The following is a 23,022-nucleotide window of genomic DNA, read 5'->3' as shown; positions in this document are numbered from 1 at the left end:
CAGGGATTTAAAAAAAATGATGACCGGTAATTTATCCTCCGGATACGCTTTCCCTGGTGTTTATTCCCATTTGCTTTGTGTGTGGGTTCAGTATGGATGTTAAAAACAAAGTGCCTTCCATCATCTGGGAAGTAGAAGTTTTCCTGCCTGAACTCACTTCTGAAACCCTTGGAGACAGAACCACGTCCTGTGTAAGCCGGGTGTGAGAGTTCTCATAGGGTCCGCCAGGATGTGACCGGAGCCCATTGTTCTGTGTGTGTTTGATTTACAACGCACTCAAAGTGGAGTCCGCGTTTCCGACAGCCATGACCTCAGGTCAGTGGAATTACCTTCTAGGATGGAAGCCCAGATGGTTCCCAGGAGTCAAAGGGCCCCAACTCTTTCATTAAGCTCATTTATCTCAGGGACTTACGGATTGACTTTTCCACCTTTTCCTTGATGGAGTAGATCATGATTTTCTCAGCAGCGTCTATGCTCCTTTTCCAGATATTCTTCAGCAGCAGTGGGTATCGAGTAAGCCTGTGTAGTGGAGCCACCAGCAACTCTGGCAGGTGCAGACGTCTGCACTGCTCGTTCTGCTCACACCACTGGGGAAAGCAAAAGCAGACATGTCAGAACATCAGCTCTCCCACGGATGCCCTAAGAGGCCTGGATATGAGCGGTTCTTAGAGATTTTACTCCGTAAGGACACGATGTATTTGTGAGCTTGTTGGGAAAATTTATAAGCCACGGACTGGACTTTGCTCTTGAAAAGCCCATATTAGACTGCATTTGGCAAGCACCTATCTATCAGTGCCAAGCTCAGGGTCTGCAATTGGGGTCTTAGATTGGATTAAGAAGTAGTATTGACTATTACTGACTGACATTGTTACTTTTCAGTTAAAGAAATGAAAGAATCTTTTTTTCAGATGTTTTGCCTTTCCAGGAACGGTGATGAAGTCAGTAGTCATCAGACCACCTATAACTCCACCACTCAATCCTCCTAAATGGGGAAATTTAGCAAGACTTAGATGCACAAGAGTTTAAAACTCATTAAGTACCCTAAAACCTCATGTTCCATTGGTAGTAGTGAAAGATATATTAACATATATGCTCCAGCTTTGTTTACCCTTCTCATCTGAGAGTTTAGTTTTGCCCACTGGCTTGGCCCTCTCCTTCTCCTTCTCCCTGGCCCTGGGAGATTTCCGGTTTCAGCAGCTTTGTTCCCATCCTCGTTGTCATGCACACTTAGGAGAATGGAGGATCAAGACTGGAGCGGTGGGAGGGATAAGGAAGGATTCGCGCTGATTGGGTCAGTTTTCTGACTCTCCTTTGTTGGGGAGAATCAGGATACTGATCAAAAATGAAGAGAAAATGAAAATAGAAGTTGGAGAGGCTAAATTGATCTATATGAGATAGAGCAAAGGGGGAGAAGAGAGGGATAAAGACACAGATCATTTTCCACAGGGAGAGTTTGCAGTTGGGGGTCGGAGGAAGGTGTGGTTCTAGGGTATGCAAGCACTAGGGAAGACAGCACGGGGAATTTTAGTAGGTATTGCTGTGGGCTGTACATGGGAATTCCATAAATGGGAGGTGGGGGCCTTTGAGGGGTGATTAGGTTATGAGCATGGAGCCCTCAAGAATGGTATTAGTGCCCTTATGAGAGAGACCGCAGAGAGCTCTCTGGCTATCTTTCTGCCATATGAGGATACAAAGAGAAGACAGCTGTCTACCATGCAGAAAAGGGCTCTCACCAGCCCCTGGCCATGCTGGCACCCTGATCCCAGACTTCCAGTCTCCAGAACTGTGAGAAACAAATTTCTGTTGTTTATAAGCCACCAGTTTATGGCACTTTGTTTTAGCAGCCCAAACTGACTACAACAGGGATCCTGCCCTTCCACTAAGTATTTTTCCTGCTGGAGGCTGTTGCCTCGTTTCCACCTTTTATTCTTGTCCCAGGCCTAGATTAAATGCCTTGTGACCCAGACCCTTCAGGGCCATCCTCAGGTGGGCCAGGCACACTGTGGGCAGCTCCCCTGCTTCCACAAAGATGCCTTTATGTCTTTCTGCCATCGCAAAGTATCAGCCCGTGCATTTCAGAGATCTGGATACAGTTGGCACAAAGCCCCAAAAATCCAATAGCCCATGGAAGTCCAAAGCCCTCCCCTAGATATTTACAAACTCACAGGGACTGAGTCTAGTGGATTCCTCTGGCCCCTGGACTCCTGTTTCCATATACACTGTTTCTTCCCTGAATAGCATGGACCAAACTTAGCCCCTTGGTTGGTTTCCTATGTTAGTTTCCACTGTAAACCCCCTCATGCCAAAGGTTTTGTGAGTGTGCATATTTACTTTACTGAAGATTTTGGGTTGTGGAGGGGGGTCTAATACATAGTCCACAATTCTCCTACTATTTTACACGCTCCATTTTCTTCTTCAGAAACAGAGAGCTCTTTCTCTCTCTTTTCTTCTTCAAACAAACCCTCCCCTTTTTATCTCTTAGCCACCCGCTTAGCAATTTGCACTTGTCTTAGCAATTCGCACTTGTCTTTCGTAGCTTGACCATGTCCTTGGGAATGGGGGTGGGGTCTCACCCTCCCACGCTCTCAGCTTTATCAAAGTATTTCTTTTGAAAACATTCAGGGTACCTCCTCAGGGGAATACAGCCCAGTGCAATCTTCACTCCCAAGAGAGCACAGAGGGGCATGGTACACGGGGCTCTAGGAGCAAGGTGACAGGGATCACCTTCCCCTCTCTGAACCTTGGATCCCTCTTCTGTGAAATGGTGGAAGGTACTAGATGATCTCCAAGTTCTCATCCAGCTCCAAGTGGCTGTGGTTCTCATTGGAATTGGCAGGGATGGAGAAGGAAGCAGGCTGATGAGGAAGGGCTGGGAGTGGCGGGGAGCAGAGCTGTGGCTTTAGCGGCTGACTCCTGTGCTGACTCACTGGGAGCAGCGTTCCAGGGCTAATTGGGTGGCTGGCAGCTCCTGTAACTGATTTCCTGGCAGCAGTTAGGGATCCCCTCAAAACACACGACCCCAGGGCCACAGCCCCACATTGCCTGGCTGTGGGGAACAGCTGTGGCTGGCAGGATCCACTGGAATTCAGGCTAACTGTGAAAACACCCATCTCCTCCAGATAGCAATCAGGCAAGAAGCATCACTGGTAAATAATTTAGACAAAGATCCGGGCAGGGATATTGGAAACTTTTAGTGTTTTCGAAAACCTCAGAAGAGAGAAAAAAAAGTTGACTGACAACTATAAAAATAAGGCTATAAGTTTTTCTTTCATCTATCTATGAGCTTTATTTTTTAGGTCCATTAGGGAAAACAGAACATTTCTATCAAAAGAGATTAGACATAAAAAGCCTTTTTATTGATGGGTCCAGATCAATGAAGGCTACTTTCCCTTTATAATAAATAATCCAATGTGTTCAGGGGAATAGTGATAGGAGTTAAGGACCCCAGATAAAAATGTTCTTGTAAGAAATCTGTCTTGGTGGGATGCAGCATTGGGCTGGGGCAACCGGCATTCTTGGAACCTTGGGAAATTTACTTGACCTCTCTGGACCTCATCTGAGAAATGTAGATGATAAGAGTAGCTACCTCATTGCGTTGGTGAGAGGTTTTAATGAGATAATCCACGCCAAGTGCTTAGAACAATGCCTGGCACATCTCAAACACTCAGTCCGTGGTAGCTAGAATTCTTCGTGTTTGGTAATCGAGCCACTCTGAGAGATCTGGTACAAAGTTCCCAGTCTCTTCCTCTGCATCACTTTAATTGTTTCTAAGATAGTGGGAAGAACTTGACTCCCATTAATGGGAGTGCACCAGGATCGTACATACATTCATAATGCCCAGGCTTACGTGGTATGGAGGGTAAATTCATCCTAGTGCGTTTGCGGGTTCATTTTAGGCAGCCCGTAACATGACACAGAATTTAAGTTTTCCGAGAATGTTGTTTAAAACAGAGCATAATAGAGGGGATGAATGTTGGATTCAGACAGGTCTGAATTCAAATCCTACCTCTGCCCCAGAACAATCATATCTGTTAGTAAGTTGCCTAAACTCCTGAAAAATTAGGGTAATATCAAGTTCCACCAAGTTATTGTGGAGACAAAGAGATCAAAGATGAGCAGCATGCAGCACAGGGCCTCGCCCATAGCAGTGGCTCAAAACCCAGTCTCCTTTGGTATCTGCGACAATGCTTTTGTTCTGGGCTATGGGGCTGTGGAAGGCAGACTCACTTGCAACTCCTTTGAAGTCTCTCCCTGATTCCTCACCTTCCTTTCATGAGGCTAGAGGTTCCCTGGCAACGGAAAATATCCCTGAGGAGTTGGAAACAGTCCTGGCGTGAAGAGCATTGAATTCTTTTGCCCAAGGAGATTAATACAGTTCTACTTTGCCTTGTATTGACTATATGACCTTGCAAATGCCACATAACCTCTCTGAGCCTCAGGGACACATGGCAGCAATGTAATCCACTTCATAGGTGTGTGTTAAGAATTAAAAGGGATGCTTGAGAAAGTGCACCATATGCACCATGCATTATCGTAACAACACTGAGTCTAGTCCCTTTCCAGAAATATCTTTGGATGATATGTATGTGTACGTGTATATATATATATATATATATATAATTAATACATAATAATTGGACATATTTATGGGGTACATGTGATATTTTAATATACAACATGTAATGATCAAATCATGGTAAGTAAGATATACATCACCTCAAACATTTATCATTTCTTCGTATTGAGAATATTTCACATCTTCTCTTCTAGCTATTTTGAAGTATACAATAAATTATTGTTAACTGTAGTCACCCTACTGTACTGTCGAACACTAGCAGTTATTGTTTCTTCCTAACTGTATGTTTGTACCCGTTAGCTAACCTCTCTCACCTCCCCTCCCACCTTCCCTTCCCAGCTCCTGGTAACCATCATTCTAGTTTCTACTTCCATGTGATCAACTTTTTTAGCTTCTACATATGAGTGAGAATATGTGATATTTGTCTTACTGTGCCTGGCTTATTTCATTTAACATAATATCTTCCACTGCCATCCATGTTGCTGCCAATGACAGGATTTCATCCTTTTTTATGACTCCATTGTGTATATTTACCACATTTTCTTTATCCATTCATCCACCGATGGACACTTAGGTTGATTATGTATCTTGGCTATTATAAATTGTGCTGTAATAAACATGAGGGTGTAGGTATCTATTCGATATACTGATGTCCTTTCTTTTGGTTAAATACCCAGTAGTGGGATAGCTGGATCATATGGCAGTTGTATTTTTATTTATCTCAGAAAACTTCATACTGTTTTCCATAATGGCTGTACTAATTTATATTCCCACCAACAATGTATAAGAGTTCCCTTTTTTCTACATCTTCGACAGCATCTGTTTTTTTGTTTTGTTTTGTTTTTTAAAAAATAATATCCATTCTATTTGGGGGGTTAGATGATATCTTATTGTGGTTTCAATTTGCGTTTCCCTGAGGATTAGTGATGTCGAGCGTTTTTTTTCGTATACCTGTTGGCCATTTGTATGTCTTTTTCTGAGAAATGTTTTTTTCAGATCCTTTACCTATTTTTTAATGGAATTATTTGTTGTTGTTGTTGTTTTGCTGTTGTTTGAGTTCCTTATATATTCTAGATATTAGTCCCTTGTTAAATGGTTTGAAAATATTAATATTTTTCCCACTCTATAGGTTGTCTCTTCACTCTGTTGACCATTTTCTTTGCTGTGCAGAAGGCTTTTAGTTTAATATGGTCTCATTTTGTCTAGTTTTGTTTCTGTTGCCTGTGTTTTTGAAGTCTTAGCCCTAAAATCTTTGCCTAGACCAATGTCCTGAAGTGCTTATCCTGTGTTTTCTCCTATTAGTTTTATATTTTCAGGCCTTATGTTTAAGTCTTTAATCCATTTTGATTTGATTTTTGTATATGGTGATAGATAGGAGTCTAGTTTATTCTTCTGAATACATATATCCAGTTTTCCCAACACCATTTATTTAAGAGGGTGTTTTTTTTCCCCAATGTATGTTCTTAGTACCTTTGTTAAAAATAATTTGGCTGTTAATACATGGGTATGGGATTTTCCACAGTTATCTGAAAATGGTGGCTGGAGCTTGTTAAATTAATCTCCTCTCTAGATTGGAAGGGAAAGATATATACCTGGATTTTCCCAAGTTTGGGCTCTGATATAGTTTGCATATTTGCTGCCACCAAATCTCATCTTGAAATTTGATTTCCAATGTCAGAGGTGAGGCCTAGTGAGAGGTGTTTGGGTCGTGGGGTGGATCCCTCATGAACAGCTTAGTGCCATTCTGTTGAAAGAGCCTGGCACTTCCTCCTCTCTCTCTTGTTCCCTCTCTGGCCATGTGACATGTTGGCTCCCTTTTGCCTTCCACCATGAGTGGAAGCTTCCTGAGGCCCTCACCAGAAGCAGATGCCGGCGCCATGCTTCTTGTACAGTCTGCAGAACCCTGAGCCAAATAAACTTCTTTTCTTTTTAAATTATCCAGTCTCAGATATTCCAGTATAGTAATGCAAAACAGACTAAGACAGGGGCCTAGCTAAGAGTCTAATCCATCAGCTTCCAGGGGAAATTTTTGCAGTATGATTGTGCATACACTTGGAAATCTAATGAGCTTTCAGTTTTCAGTTTAAGTAGCAAAGAAAACACTGACAGGCTGAAGCTATTAATACAAAAATAGGGCCACGTCTCTTCCCTAAGATCATTCCCTCTTTCTCAGCCAGGCCACACCCAGGCTTCCTGGCACATGAATCAAGGCCATGGCAAAAGCCCACAGATGCACAACTGAGTCACTGGGAACTGTGGTGGCCTTTCCTCCCCTTCCTCTCAGGTGCAGCTCTGGCAGGGGCTTCTTGCAGCTGCAGGGAAGAGCTGGTTTTCTGGAAAGGCATTTTCTATGGATCATCCAAAAGGGCTCTGGCACAGTACTGAAAAGGTATAGTTCAGACTAAAGCAATGCCAAAAGAGGGGTCAACAGAGCTATGAAAGTCAAAGAAAATTTGTTCCAGGTTTGCCTATTAGAAAATGCTGAAGGACCTCAGCAGAAATTCCATGTTTTCATGCTTTGGGACCCAGACCTGCCATGTTGTACAACTCCAGCTACACCATTTACATTGTGCTCTATGATCTAATCTAGGGGGCGCCCTTCATACAGAATACAATGTAATGGTGCTCCAACTTGTGCTGGGACTAAATCCTACAAAAGCCAAACTTCTAGTCACAAAGCTCATGTTCTTATTCTAGTTTCCTTCTTACAATATACCAATTTCTACCACAAACAAAACAATGAACTAGCAAAATATTTTTTAAGCCCCAGCCAAAATTTCTGGAGGGATATTAGATGATAGAATGTTTCCAGATGTGCACCATTTAAAATTCCTAAGTGTGCAGTAGATGATGTCTTTATGAAGAAAGCAGATTTCTAGTTGAAACATATTGTTGATCATTTATTTCTTCTCTCCCATTTAATTTGGACATAATAATTCCCCGTACCTGTTACCCCCAAAGAAGTTCAGGAAAAATATAAAAGAAAAGAAAACAATACTTTACTTTTAAATAAATTCCAAAGTCATCTCTCTGCCTCAGGCTGTCAAGATAAAAGACAGCAGCTGAGTAGTTCAGGCAGTAGGTCTGGTGGCTCTGACAGAGGTTCCCTCGGAAATACTGCAGGAGAAGAGCAGAGAGAACTCAAGTTAAGGAGTATGCACTGAGCCCTGGCTGATTTTCTCTTTCTCTTCACTTTTTTCATTAACTAGAACAGGGAAAAGTAGAGGAGCTATGATTGAATAGCTCCTTTTAAAAGCATTCTTTTAAAAAGATATGGTATTCTCATTATAAACACCTAATTCCTCAATAAATAGTCTTTTCTCCTCTATACTCAAAGAAAATTCTATTTCGTGTGTCTTAACTTAATTCACTCTTTTACTTCTGTTCAAGCTTTAATGAGGTCACTATACCCTGCCTGGCACCTACTAACAAATACTGCCTTTGATTTCGGTGACCACGCCAGTTGATGTTAAGCTTGTGTTGGTAGCAAGTGATTAAAGTAATGACATTCAATTTTTCATCCAATATCCCGCAAAACTATCCATAAATATAATTCTGCTGGCTTTTAAATATGTAGAAATTTGGGATGCCTCTACTAAATGTTCTATAATTTAGTAGCACGTATTTTGTTTAGCAGTCTTACCCAATCTCACACTTACTAGATTTTCTTCATTATTCTTATTTAATGTCTTAAACTTGCTATAATGACTACACATTTGTAAGCTGCCTTGAATTCGTTTTAGAATAAGGCAGATTGTCAAGTTTTATACATATCTTCATACATATAATGGGCAAACTGTGCACACCACACAATATGCCGCCATCTCAGTTAAATGTCTTTCTCAGAAACGGTGGTTATTCTTTCCTCTTGAGTGACACTTCTGACTCATTACTATCAGGCACTCTCTTCAGGATTCCATAGTGTCTACCATGTTGCTGAGTCTGTGTGCCAATTGATAGATTTATTGATTAATATAGATCAACTCATGGGCCCCATTAGGGAATTTCCAGTGCTATCCCAGTGTGGTGGCATCAGAGGAGGAAGACATGTTGTTGGCAGTACTGTGGCTACAGTGAGTAGAAACAGCAGACCCAGCCTGAAAAGCCACAAAAGAAAGTGCTGGTATTAAGGCCAGAGATCATGAAAATCTAGAAAAATATTTCATTATGGGACCTCAGAAGACAAAACATTATGGGGAGCAATGTCAAGTTTTGGCTTCTGGAAGAAATAATTTGAAAAATGACATGGGTTTCTTTTAGGGGGGGATGTTGAGAGCTGGGCAGAGAAGACTTGGAGGTAAGGGAGGGTCTTCTCATGAAGCACTGAGATGCTTGAGAAATGTCGTAGCTAGGAGGCGATTGTTAAGAAGCCAAGATTAAGACTCATTAATAGTCAGGCTTAGAAATTCAGTTTCACCACCCATTGGCTGTATGATCTCAGCCAAGTGATCTAACCTCTCCAAGCCTCAGTTTCCTTCTGAGTGACTTCCTCAGATGGGTCACATGTGAATAACGAGATGTCCCCATCTCCTAGCTGGTGAGCTTCTTGTGAGACATTGCAGTAGACAGCGTACTGTTCATAGAACCCTAACCCTAACCCTTCCTGGGGAGGATGTATGTACCGGCTACATTGAAGGTAAGCTTGTCCATGTGCTGGGAAATGCAAACAGACATGTCATCTGTTGGTTCAGGCAGAAACTTGAAGAGCCAGTGAGTGCTTTGCCACAGTCTTTTATGTCCTTGCCATGGCAACTGGTGATGTTCCAGGTGGTGGCTACTCTATCATCATGGGCCCCAGAGTCAGGACAAGGAGAAAGTGGAAGCAGAGCCTAAGTGAGAAATGAGCCATGTTGCCGAGATTTGGGATTATTTGTTACTGTGGGAAAACTGACTCTTACCTGACTGATGTAGACCTTCTAAATTTAAGAAAAGAGTTTATGACCCATCTTTGCACATGGGTAACATAGCATGGAACATTCATATGTGGGTTTATTACAGACTCTTATTGAGTCTAATAGTATCCCATTCTTTAGTAATCTTTTAGTGCGCCTTACGTGTTTTGATGAGAAGCTGATGTTTCTCTAGGCTATTTACTAAAAACTAAATTTTAAAATTTTCTGACTCAAGGAGTTGAGAAATCCTGAGATTTTAGCTAATTCCCAAAACTTGACATTCTTTCTTGTTTTTTGAAGATTTTCTTATTTAAATCTGTTTTCAATGTTCACTAAAGGATCTTCCTATTTTATACCTAATTTCCTGCTTATTTTTGACTTGTTAAAATTCTTGTTTTATACATCTTCTCAAGCATCATTTCCCTAGAGAGGGTTTCCTTCCTGTAACTACCCCGTTATCTATCCCAACTTAGGTTTTCTTTGTTGGGCACTTACCTGTGTCATTTATTTTTCCAGCATTTATCTCAATTTGATTGTATAATCATCAGTGCCATTACTGGACTAGTTTCTTCTTCACTAGACTGAAAGTTCCTTAAGAGCTGGGGGCTGGAGGCTTTTCTAAGTTTTGCACATTATCGAATACAGGGGATCAGCCACACCTAGCACTTAGTAAGATGTCAGTAAATATCAATCTATGTTTTTTTTTGTTTGTTTGTTTAAATGGAGTGTAAGAATTCAAATCTTGGTAAATGAGACTAGATAGGAACTGGATTAAAAAACTCGAAGTTAAAAAAAGTGGGGAGGAGGTTCAAATATCTACTCAAGAAATAAATAACATTTATCAAACCAGGGCTACAGGTTTTTCTCTTTTCTCCTCATTTCACACACAGAAATATTATTAAGGGTGGTGATAGATTTGAAGGTTTATTTTGTTTCTTTCTGAGAGTCTGGCACTTGCGTTACAGGACCAACTGAACCATGTAATTAGCATACACTAAACTATTGCCATGAATATTGCTTTAAATTGAAGTCATTTAAAAAACAGACTTGGAAATGGCTTTTCCATGCATGCAGATTTTCATATTAATAAAACCCACACATGGGACGTAACAAGGGGAAAACAGAAGCAGCAAGTTATTTTTGAAAACCTTGATTGGTGGAGGCAGGGATGGTTCTTTCGTGGGAGGGTGGAGGTAGAACTTTCCCAGGGACAAGAGAAATCAAGTAGATATGAACAACTGTCCTGGCAGGTGGATGAACGTATTTCATGGAGCTGGGATCTCCCAGAAGGATTTTACCTTTGTGAGCACGGAGATGAAATCCATCGACGGTGAAGTCTCAGAAGCATCTACATAGTCCTTGATGACGCTGAAAAGACTGTTCACAAAACCGAGGCTTGTCTAGGGCCAGAGAGAAAGAAAACAAGAAAGTACACACCCAGGGGTAAGGAATAAACATTTGACGAACTTCAAATATCATTCTTACAGATGTTTCCTATTTCAAATTTATCTCCTAGCAAAATTCAAAGATTTATTTTCCTCCACTCTCCAGTATATATTTTCTTATAAGTTTCTCTTAAATAAATTCTTGTTGCTATCTCTCTTTCCTTCCATTTGCAAGGAAAGATATTATTTATTTATAATATATATAAGAAAAGCACATTCATTTGAAAATAAACATTTATGAAGATGATGGAGATCTTAGGAATGTGTCTACATTTTTAAATAGCCATAGAAAAAATGAAAAGTGAAGGTTTCCTTTACTAATATCTACAATTTATTGCAAAGATGTCAATGGATGTTCAGACTTTTTTCTTATTCACCTGAAGTCCTCCCTGGGAATGGAATATGGAATAAATCATATGCCATATTCCAACATGGAACACAAACCATAAGAATAGATTAAGCATGAATTTTCATGGTCCTCTAGTGAAGTTTAAAATAGCTCACCTGAGCTAACTCCTCCAGGTTTGCAAAGAGTCTCCATAAATCCACATCCAGGAGAAACTCACGAGTTTGCAGATATTTTAGTGTATTCATAAAAATCTTTAAAAAAAATAAATCCACGTTAATTTATATTTTTAAATTTTGAAACGTGCCCTCTGTAAGAACATTAAACATAAACCTCCTGAGTATAACTTAACAAAGTGATGCAGAAATCAGTATTCTCAAAGTTTAAAAATTTTATTTAATACAAATGACATTTAAGCTTCATAAAACATGTTGGAAAAGTACTCTTCCGTATGAAGTTGCTATTGCTTCTCTGACTCCTAACAACATTCCTGTTGAACACAATCTGTCCAAATGGGCTTTCTCTGCTACATGGCGCCAAAGAAATCCCAAAGGTTCTCTTCTTGCCAACAGTACTAACTTGAGAGCAAAACAATGTTCATGCTGTGTTCTCATGTATTCCTTCCTCTGCAAAAGACTCAAATGTACTTTACTTTCAGGAATTTAAAAAGAGAGAATTAGTGAGCTTATATCTGATAGCTGGTAAGATGTTTTGATTTGGATAAAGGCATCAAATATTAATGCAAACATTAAGGGAGTCTTTATGTAATTCTTTCTCGATTTGATGCTTTCACACAACAGGGGAACTACACAGCAAGTCAAGAAAGAAGAACTACAATCCTTACCTACAGAAAGCCTACACCGAAGAGATATCAATTGATTGAAATGGAAATACTTTGTATACAGAAGATGGGAAGTCGTCAGAGGGACCAATTATTTCAAGAATTTTTGGGGTTAAAAGACAGGGCTTTAGATAGCTAACCTTCCCCAGTTCCCGTTCCTGTATTATTTAATTAGTGTGGTGAGTGGTTCTTGAACTTGCCTCAGAATCACCTGCAGGCCTTGTTAAACCAGAGCTGCTGGGGCCTACGATTCCGAAACAGCTGGTCTAGAGACCACATGTTGAGAACCACTGATTTAGAGCTTTTTAAATCCAGTATAGCATTTGTTGTCTGGAAATCTGTCAATATCCAAGCTTTTCAAACAGACAATGTTAAGAAACAGAACTCATTACTACAGACAAATTGGGACAATTTGGAAGAAATCTTCTTTCTGCTGTAAGATTCTTTCCTTTACAGAAATTATTACCATTTAAAAAAAATACTGAGTCCTCCAGTGTATTTATTTTACTCTGAGTTACATATTTTCAATTCACAAGCAACTTTGGGAAACTCATGGATTGCGTAAAGAGAGGTACATATGTACTTTCAATACACTGGGGCATTTGAAAATAAACTCAAATTGACCTTTTCTTAAATAGAAAATGCTAATTTGAAAAACGTGGACAGTGTTATAGGGGCATAGAAAGTTCCATTCTGTTCACTGGGATAAGGAGGTGGCATAGCTCAGGAGTTAATGCTCTGCAGTGAACATTTGATGGGTTACCACTCAACTGCAATGCTCCGCTTCCCTAAAAACGGCCCAGGTTTCACATCAGTGTCTATTCTTCTCTGTGCCCCTCATGTGCCATGTGGCAGGCTGATCTCACACCCAGGGCTGGGCCTTGACTACCTTCAGCCAATTAGCACATTCCTTCCTTACCTAGAGTATTTGGCTCAGGGTGGGCATGTGATCTAAGCCATTCCAATCAGAACGAATCTCATGACTTGCTATGAATGCTGGAAAAATCTCTCTCTCTCTCTCTCTCTCTCTCTCTCCCTTTCTCCTTCTCTCTCCATGGGCTCAAGGACAGCAGCCATTTTGTGGTGACAAGAGAAACCAGCCTTGGGATGAAGCCATGGATCACAGGGATGAAAGACAGAAAGAAATTTTGTCCTTGGTTTTGAGCCCCTTGATCAAAACAATCTTGAATTCTTTCCCATCTCTGGGCTTTACAGTCATGTGGGCTAATAAAATCCTATATTATTTCAGCTAGTTTTCTCTAACTTGCTCTTGTAAGCATCCTAATTGATACAGTCTCAAAATTTCAATTTTCTCATAGAATGTCTTTATGGTTTAAATTTTGCTAAGGAAAGGACTTAGTGCTGTTACTGACAATACATATTACTTACAGAAAATAACTGACATTTGTCTTGCATTTGATAGACTTCAAAGAAAACGACTTTGATCATTACCAGGGTCTGCTGAGATAGCCAAAGATGGTATTGTCATTCCCCTTTTATAGCTTAGAACAGAGATTATCAAACTATAGCCTGTGAGCTAAATCTGGCCCACCATCTGCTTTTTAAATGATGCTTTTTGGTGACACAGTCAGGCACATTCCTTTACATTGTCTCTGGCTGCTTTTGCACTGCAAGGGCAGATCCCAGTAGTTACAACAAAGACCATGTGGCCTGCAAAGCCTAAAATATTTACTATCTGGACCAACACAAAAATGTTTTGCCAACCCCTGGTTTAGGATATGGGGGACTAGACTTTTCTAAAGTCACAAGGAAAGTTAGAGGCAGATCCAAGACTTGAACTCAGTCTACCAATGCAGTGCTTTTTAGCTGTGTAACACAGTAATCAGGATTCAAAAGTGCTATGGGTAGAGGAGACCTTGGGAGCCGTGTGGTCCATGCTCTCCTATGGTCTTGCAAGGAAGCTGTCCTATAGTTCCCTCCCCTGCCCTATGGTTCTTCCATAAGAAATTCTCTGCTCTCAGCCTCACCAGATCAGGGCTGCAGTGCTGTGCAACCTCAAGGATGCCATTTACATAGACGACATCATGAGTACAACATGTAATCCAACAACACTGAATTACATGTGGACAGTAGCCCCAGAAGTCTGTGACCATGGCCCTGCAGCTGTTAAAAAGCATTCATCCGGGACTGTTGAGGAGGGAGTAAGAACTCTGTGAGAGAAAGGCAACCAAAGATGGAATGGGCTGCCCCAGGGTGGTGTGAGCTCCCTGAGTCTGGAGAGTGTGAATTGGTGAGATCAGGCAGAAGAGATTCAGACATCAGATGGAAGCTGGACTAATTTACTTAGTAAATCTCACATAATGTTTAAGGAAAGAATGAAGACACAACCAAGTGGTAGATAAACAAAAATAAACAATAAATAAAATTTTCTTCAAGATCTCCTAAAAGAGGGGAAACCGCCCCTAAAACTTTCTCCTTTTTTTTAAGTATGAAAGGGAAAAACTGGTCCCCAAAGAACCAAATTAATATTTTCCATCCACTACAAAAATTAAACCTGGCATTACCATCTTAAGAACTAATAAATGGTCCAAGAAATAAGTGCATTCACTCATGAAAAGTTCCCACACGGCCTCTTGCTGCTTTCTCAAGTCTAATTGATCGGTAGGAAGTTTTTGATGTGTTTCCATGACTTCACTCCAGGTCTTATCCTGTACATGAGGAGAAAAGAGAAAACAAAACATTTCCACCTCAGTGGGTTGACCTGTTGGGTATTAACTTTGGCTTGCAGTACAACAGGAACAGGCACTCTCCGAAATCACGATTTCCCGCTTCAGGCCTGGGTAGCTCTCTTGGCACAGCGGCTCCGCAAGCTACCCACACCACAGCTCCCCTCCATGGGACTCCGGGATGCCAGTTCCTCCCTATGCAAAGCATGGGATGCACAATGTACCGTATTTTTACTTTAAAATGAAAAGAAATTCAAACCGATGTTTGGGAAATCAGATTCTAGGTTTTACTGGCAAAACTTGTTGAAATTAGTCAAGAGTAAAGTAAAAGTTTTAGAGTTCAAAGAGACCTTTAGAAATTGTCTTATCAAAAACAATTTACTTTTCAAATGAGGAAATTGAGGCCCAGAGAGGTGAATAGTAGAAGTAATTACTATTAACATTTGTAGGGGGCTTCCTGACCTACAAAGTGCTCTCACATTCATTACCTTATTTAAAATAAAATGACTTTCCCCAGGTTTTAGTGTGTTGGAGCAGAGCAGGCCCTTTCCAGCCCTGGGCCTTGTTGTTATTAATATTATAAACAAGGCAATAATCTGACAACTTAAAATAATGACCCTCCCCTCAAAAAACAACAACAACAACAACAACAACAACAACAAAACAAAACAAAAAGAAAAGAAAAGAAAAAGCCATGCCACACAGTAAACAATTTGTAACATACCTTAAAGCTGTAGAACTCATAGCCCCTGAAGTTGGTAATCTTCACAGAGGAGAGGCAGTTTTCCAGGTCGGATACGTGCTTGTGTTTGTCTTTGCCCTGCTTAAAGATTGTTAGAAACAGGATGTTCAAACATGAATTCTTTTTTTTTTAAATTTTTTTTTTTATTTAGTGTCTGTAGAGACTGTCAAAAATTGACAATGCTGATTATATTTCAAGTCGTCATGGCGGGGTGTTGGGAAAAGTTTTCAATTAGTAATAATCGCGCCTCGGATAAACCTCATTGGCTACGATACTGCCACTGCGCAAAAAGCTCAAACATGAATTCCTTAACAGCACAACTTTAGCAGCCTCAGCATCTTTCATTCACTCTCTGCCATTCCTGAGAATGGACTGCACATGCTGTCTTTGAGCCACCAACAATTCCAAAGCCGTTCTGAGCCCTAGTCTGAGCCACAGGACCACAGGATGTCAGACCTGGAGGACAGAGGCTCATGAGACTATCTGATCCAAACCTCTCACTTTACTAATGAAAACACAGCCAAGGCGCGGAACAGTTACATAGCAAATAGGTGGGTTCTGAGCCTAGTGCCCACCTGGTGGGGTTACATGGCATCTTTCACAGATTTAACTTTTCTAAACCCTGGACCACAGGGCTTTAGCATCAGAAGATACATCAGATGTATTAGTTCAACCCCTTATTTAGCAGATGACTAAATAAAGCCTAGAGTGTTAAAGAAACTTTCCCCCCCCAAATTAATTCTATGCTAAAAAATACCAGAATATGCTAGAAACTTTAGTTTCCATGGAATGGAACAAATGCTTTACTTTTGTTATAGTCTCTATTCTCACTAATATTTGTTTTAAAAATCTGACTGCAAAGGTAATATATGATTATTGCAGAAAATTTGAGAAACAAAGAAAAATATCAAGAAAATTAAAGCTACCCATAATCTCCACCCTCAGATTCCCACTGAAAACATTTTTTTCTGATCATATTCATAATTAATTTTTAAATGGTGTCATATTTATGCATCCTTTGAAACTTGCTTTTTAAATATAATATATTGTGAGCATTTTTTTTCTGATTCCTTCAGTATGCTATTGCGACATCATGACTTGCCCACTTAAAGAGTTCATTTTACCAACTACACCAGGAAGAAGCTATCAAATAACAATGTATAAAGCTTTTTAAAGCCAACTTGGCAGCATTTCAAATGAATGTTTATCGCAAATGGTTTTTGACTTGTTCTGTTGCCTCAGGGTGCATGGTATTGGCATGGATCTAAAGTTTGGTGAAAGTCAATCAACATTATATTAATGAACAAGGAAGGGACAGGTTGTCTGCTGTTGTGTGTCAGCGGTTCCCTGGGTGTATGAAAGGAGATCCTGTAATATTTTCAGAATGTGCTACCGGGCTGTGGCTGGTTTCTCTAGTAGGGTTATGGCACTGAAAGAGGAAATCTATTGCAGACTCATTTGCCTTTGCAGCAGTAAAGGAATCTTGGAGCCAGCTGGGGACCTCCTACAGCAACCGGGACATATGCCTTTTGTTGATGTCTGAAACCATAGCGACTGCATGTTGTGGAAATAAAAAAAATCAGCAGCCGGTTGGGAAAGAAAGAAGCTGAGACAATGGAAGCAGCGCTGGAGCTGTGGGAAAGTGGGTGCCAGCCCCGTACTTTGACGGGCACTCACTGTGGCTTTCCATGGCTTTGCTCAACGTCCTGGTCACACAGCTTGGTGGCGAGTCCAGAGAGAAGGGAGGAGACAGTTGTCTCAGTGGTCACATTAACTCTCAAGAGTAAGAGGCCCATTTAGTGCCCTGTTGCTTCCACTATGGTGGTGTTGGTCAGGAGAAGCCACAAAAAGCATTTAAACGGTATTTGAGAGGACAAGGTTAATTGTGGAGTCTCAAACTTAGTCACGAAGAGGTAGGTGGAATGGAGGTGTGTAATAGGTACTGGTGATGTGGAACTGGAGCCCAGTTGAAGGTTAAGATTGACTACATAGGCTGGGTGTGGTGGCTCACGCCTGTAATCCTAGCACTCTAGGAGGCCGGGGAGGGAGGATCGCTTGAGCTCAGGAGTTCGAGACCAGCCTCAGCAAGAGCAAGACCCCGTCTCTACTAAAAACAGAAAAAAATTAGCCAGGCAGCTAAAAATGAAAAAAATTAGCCAGGCATGGTGGCACATGCCTATAGTCCCAGCTACTCAGGAGGCTGAGGCAGGAGGATCACTTGAGCCCAGGAGTTTGAGGTTGCCATGAGCTAGGCTGACACCACAGCACTATAGCCTGGCAACAGAGTAACACTCTGACTCAGGGGGAAAAAAAAAAAAGATTGAATACATACATTTGGAGTGGTTGACAAAGAAATGGAGTTGAACTAGAGAGAACGGACAAGATCTTTGAGAGCTCCAGTGAGAGATGGAGGGAGGAGTGTCCAGGTCTGGTTACGAGGATCCCCATGGTTGGGAGAGCAGGACTGAGCCAGGGCCAGAACAGACTCAGAGTCAGACTGCCGTGGACTTCTGGAGACAAATCCCTGCTCTGCTGCTCATGAGCTGTGTGACCTTGGGCAAACTATTCAACCTCTCTGAACCTGTTTTTCTATTTGCAAAATGGGGGTTACCTAGCTTGTTGGATTGTTGTGAGAACTTACGAGTTCACACATATAAACTATGATATCTGTAAACAAGAACACAGGTAAAGAGAAACAGTGCCTGACAAGGTGGTAAACATTATATATGTATTAGCTTTCATTGCCAATATTGTATTGATGCTTGGGGAAAAAAGGAGAAAAGGAAGGAAAAAGGTAAAGAAAAGTAAAAATCTGTAATAGACTGGGAAAATCCAGTACGACTTAGAAGTGTGTTTGTTACATTGATCCAGATTATCATTTATAAAGATCTGAATTACCTCATGAGTAAGGCTAAGAGGATAAAGGAAGGAAGGAGACATATTGATCTTAAGGTACCAGGTATCGTGTCCTTGTGACAGTGAAGCTTCCGGACACTAATTTCTCTTCATTGCTGAGAACGTTTGCTGAGAACGTTCTGTCAGTCCACTAATTATTTTTCCGTTAGGTATCTCCACAACTGACCGCCCAACACAGTACAAACCATTGAGCACATTTTCTCCCCAATTACTTGTCAGTCCAGTCTTTTCAACTGTGAGCTGAAAATGGGCATTTTGGTATCTTAGCTATCCAGCCCAGCACTGGGCACAGTCACCCAACACGTATGTGTGGAGAAAGTTGCTTATTGATGGAGAAAAGAATGGATTGATCTCAACAACTTGTAGGAATGTCCTTTCCTTAGCCAAATCCGTCCCTTCTGAAAGCACATTGTATCTCCCAGGCAGCCCTGATGGCTTCCCTGTCCTGGAGGAGACCTCAGGAGGGCTGGGGGAACACGCCTCTTCTCCTGGGACCTCAGATCTGACTGGTGACTGGCCCCGCCTCTGTTTATATGAGGAAGGAACTCAGGAGACGTTGCACTGTAAACTTGGTCTCAGACCTGCCAGAAAACAGACACAGCATGTCCCTGAATCACTGGTGAGCTACGGCCCTGGTGACAGTGGTGTCACAGTTTCACTAATGATTTACAATTTGCAGCTCTTCATGTTTAGACTGTGTTCCATACAAATGTTTTCTTTTTGAAAAATAAAAATGTGAAAGTCAATCATACACTTGGCTATTGAGAACAAGTAGTTTTCTAAACCCTAATTAAAAATACGGCTACTAATAACATGGCCAAGATAGGTTGTCTACAAGTGCCCGGCTCTGGGGTGAGCTCCGCATGCATTACGGTGTACTCATCGCACCCACCCTGTGAGGCTGGCACTGTGAATTTCCACGGAGCTCAGGGAGGTAAATTCACTTGGCCAAGGGAGAGACCTGAGCTCAGGGAGAGACCTGAGCTGAGGGAGGTAAATTCATTTGGCCAAGGTCATGGGCGGTAAGTGAAGCAGCTAGGACTGGAACCTCAGAGGGCTTTTTATTTAGCTACTGGACTTAAAAGACATCAGGGAGTGTGTGTCCACAGAACCACTGCAGATGTCAACAACTGATGCCAAACTGATTGGAGAGGACATGTGGCCAGATTGGTAACAGAGTGAGGCACAGTAACCTGCCATAAGGCCCTGCTGCTGCTGCTGGCCGTGGTGTGTATGTGTTACAAATGGTACTGCTGGGAGAACACAAAATCTGTCCCTTCCCTTCCTCCAGAAAACAGGAGTCGTCAGGCTGTGACCATGAACACTCCGTCCCTCCACCCACTGCATGTCAGAAAGGACGGCTTGACTGTGGCCGCCCTTGTCCGAGGCAGTCGAGTCTCTGGGGCCACAGATTTAGACTTATAACTCTTCAATAATTGACGGAACCAAGAATGAATTTAAAAACCCACTAGGCCTCATCCGACTGGCTTTGCCAGAAATAGAAGTGTATTTGTGGAATCTGTTTCTGTAATATCTCATTCATTTTTCAATGCTCCCAATATACACGGCACTGACTGTGAACTAGGGCATACATTTGTGCAAGTTTGCTTCATCAAGTGAGCTGTTTCCTAAGCTGTATCCTGTTATAAATTTAGTGTTGTCGAGCATCACTATATTAGGATTGCTTTGTGTTTTTTTTTTTTTTTTTTTTTTTTTTTGCAGAGCTCATTAACCACTGGCAATTAGCACTGTTTTGCTGCACAAAATGGCACCATTTGGCATGTTCTGTAGCCAATACTACGGATGTGATGATACCATTTACATTTCACGTGCCATCTGCCTTTATGCAAAGATAAAGCAGAATGAAAAGGCTCTTCAGCCATTTCTTACTTTCTTAGCTACAGGAGGCTTAATGAAGACAAAAATGACAATGTGAGACACTCACCACTCCTCTCTTGGAGAAAGGCCATCTTGGCTTTTTGGATTCTGGCGGGTGAAATTAAAGAAAATATATTATTACAGGTACTTCGAGTGACTAGTGACAGATGATTGCAGTGCTTTACAAAACCTGCTTTTTGAAAATGAGCCAAACAGGATTCATCCTGCTTTAATTCTCCTTCTCTTGAGAATGCACAGTATGAATATTTATATCTTTGCAGATGAGTGAATGAAGCAGTTGCAACCTCAAAGTTGATGTTCTGTTCTTGCCTTAAGGTGGTATTGACCTATTTATTTTCTATTGTAGTGTTAGCCTCCTTTCTCCCATCACTTGGGGAGAAATCTATAAACTGGAATAACGATGTCGAGTAATTTGTTAAAGACAGAAAATCATAGCACTTTGGGGCTGAAAGGATGGGCCCTTTGTTTTTATGCCATCTTACCATGAAACCATCCCATCCCATCACATGCAACTTCAGTAGTCTGACCAAGCTTGGGACTTGCAGATTGCACCAACCCCACAATCCCCAGGTGTGGTTAAATGGAGACGCCTGAAATAGGAAATGCCAACACATGTCACCAATCTTTACTGGGGGGCTGTTGCTATTGGTCACCACCTCAATAGTCTCCAGAAGTTGCTCTGAGTTGAGAAGGAAGTCATTATTCAAACACACATTCATTTGATGACCAGGAAGTAGAGATTAGATCAGGTTCTGGTCAGTCGATTTTTATGCTGTTTGCATCGATTTGTAATGCGGCCCAGAAAAAGCTAGGAATTGTCTGTTAGGTTTAGGTGGGATGTTCTGACCACTCAGTATACAAATGGATGTCTTATAGGTCTAGTTTTCTTTCTATCAGATTCTTCAGGAGAGCGTGCATAATACTCTCTCAGAGGGAAGCAGTCAGACCTGGGCAGCATTTACTGCAAAGGATGTGTTTAAGTCACTGTTCCCACCGTAACCTTGGAAGACACCTGCCCAACTGATTACTTTCTCGCTCGTCTGACCACCTTATTAATCTCCGTACAGGGATGAGTAGGTAGAATGTCCCTTAGGGACAAATCAGCTTCACTACCCTTAACTTTCAAATGCCTGGTGGTTAATACTTATGTCCAATTTGAACTGCAATAATTGGGGGTTTTGGTCCTTGATCAATTTCTCTTCTCCGCTTTTCTAACTTTGGGGATAATTTTGGAGCATTGGGAAAGCTTTTTAAATATTCAGAAGAAGGTTTAAATGAGTCTTCATTGAACCCACAGCTTTTTATTATCTCTCTTAAATATTACATTTTGCTGAATCAGAATCTATTTCAACAATAAGTGCAGGTGACTCATACACCCACCAAAGCCCGAGAAGCACTGCTTTAGACCATGATTTGGGGACATGAGACCTCTAATCTAAATTCCTTGAGAAAAGGGTATTGAGTGGTAAGGTGGAGGATGTTGCTTATCTTTTTTTGTTTGGTATCTACTGTGATGCTGGGCATACAACTTAGCAAAACAAATGGTGTGACATAGAAGTGTCATACAGCAACAATGACCTCGTTCCTTAGCACGGTGGTTCTCAAACTTTAGCTGGCATCAGAATCACCTGCAGGGCTTGCTTAAAAAAAAACAAAACAAAAACAGACTGCTGGACACCACCTCTAGAGTTTCTGATTCAGAAGGTCTGGGGTGGGCGCCCAGAATCTACATTTCTGATAACTTCTTAGGTGATGCTGACGCTGCTGGTCTGGGACCAGCTTTTGGGAACTGAGGCTCTGGTTGTTAACAGGTTTAAAGCATTTGCAAAGCCTTGTGCAACGTGTATTTAAAAACTTCTGTTAAAGTGACATTGTGTTTAGAACTAGCTCGGATTTCTAGGGGCATGTCCTTGAGCAGATCATTTAAGCCCTTTTGGCTCGTTCATTGAATTGTTGTATCATATAAAACAGTAGATGTGAAAGGGATCCATGAAGAATGAAGAGATATAAAAATGTTGGTTATGATCTATTCCCTGGTGGCTTCTGGGCTCCACATACAGAAGACTACAGCTGCCCATACAACGGTGACTGACGCAGGCTGGTAGAGAGGGCACCGGCCTAGCAGGCAGACGCCTAGATGCCCTTCCTCTGCAGGACAAGGCCACTTCTCCTTTCTGAATCTCCCTTTGCACACCTGTGAACGAGTTGGTGGTTTTCATTTTTTTTTTTTTTTGAGACAGAGTCTCACTCTGTTGCCCAGGCTAGAGTGAGTGCCGTGGTGTCAGCCTAGCTCACAGCAACCTCAAACTCCTGAGCTCAAGGGATCCTCCTGTCTCAGCCTCCCGAGTAGCTGGGACTACAGGCATGAGCCACCATGCCCGGCTAATTTTTTCTATATATATTTTTAGCTGTCCATATAATTTCTTTCTATTTTTAGTAGAGATGGGGTCTCGCTCTTGCTCAGGCTGGTCTCGAACTCCTGAGCTCAAACGATCCGCCCACCTCAGCCTCCCAGAGTGCTAGGATTACAGGCGTGAGCCACTGCGCCCGGCCTGGTTTTCAAACTGTTTTGTCAAGTGTCCAAGGCTCCTGGGGATGCCTTGGAGGTCCGTCTTTGGGGCTCACCCCAGCTGCAAGCATGGCAACTTCACCTGGATCTGTTTTAATCATTGGACTTC

The 23,022-nt window shown here is 41.6% G+C and overlaps 1 protein-coding gene and 1 non-coding gene across 2 annotated transcripts in view; both read right to left on the bottom strand.

The window, feature by feature from the left end:
* Positions 1–23,022, bottom strand: part of PLEKHG7 (pleckstrin homology and RhoGEF domain containing G7) — a 55,080-nt gene that overhangs the window by 14,398 nt on the left and 17,660 nt on the right. Inside the window, exons 5-11 of the mRNA XM_069490751.1 lie at positions 20,391–20,431; positions 15,512–15,607; positions 14,626–14,769; positions 11,418–11,513; positions 10,767–10,868; positions 7,580–7,693; positions 413–587 (exon numbers count right to left, since the gene is read on the bottom strand). Coding sequence (XP_069346852.1) covers positions 413–587; positions 7,580–7,693; positions 10,767–10,868; positions 11,418–11,513; positions 14,626–14,769; positions 15,512–15,607; positions 20,391–20,431 — 768 coding nt within the window. The remainder of the gene's footprint in view (positions 1–412; positions 588–7,579; positions 7,694–10,766; positions 10,869–11,417; positions 11,514–14,625; positions 14,770–15,511; positions 15,608–20,390; positions 20,432–23,022) is intronic.
* On the bottom strand, positions 15,681–15,821 carry LOC138397637 (U4 spliceosomal RNA). Its single transcript, XR_011235781.1, has one exon. It is a non-coding gene; the product is annotated as a U4 spliceosomal RNA (small nuclear RNA).

The sequence above is a fragment of the Eulemur rufifrons genome, chromosome 16 (assembly GCF_041146395.1).
Source record: "Eulemur rufifrons isolate Redbay chromosome 16, OSU_ERuf_1, whole genome shotgun sequence".
Taxonomy (NCBI): Eukaryota; Metazoa; Chordata; class Mammalia; order Primates; family Lemuridae; genus Eulemur; species Eulemur rufifrons.
The sequence above is the reverse complement of the archived record's forward strand: the minus strand, read 5'-3'. Positions and strand labels throughout refer to the sequence as shown.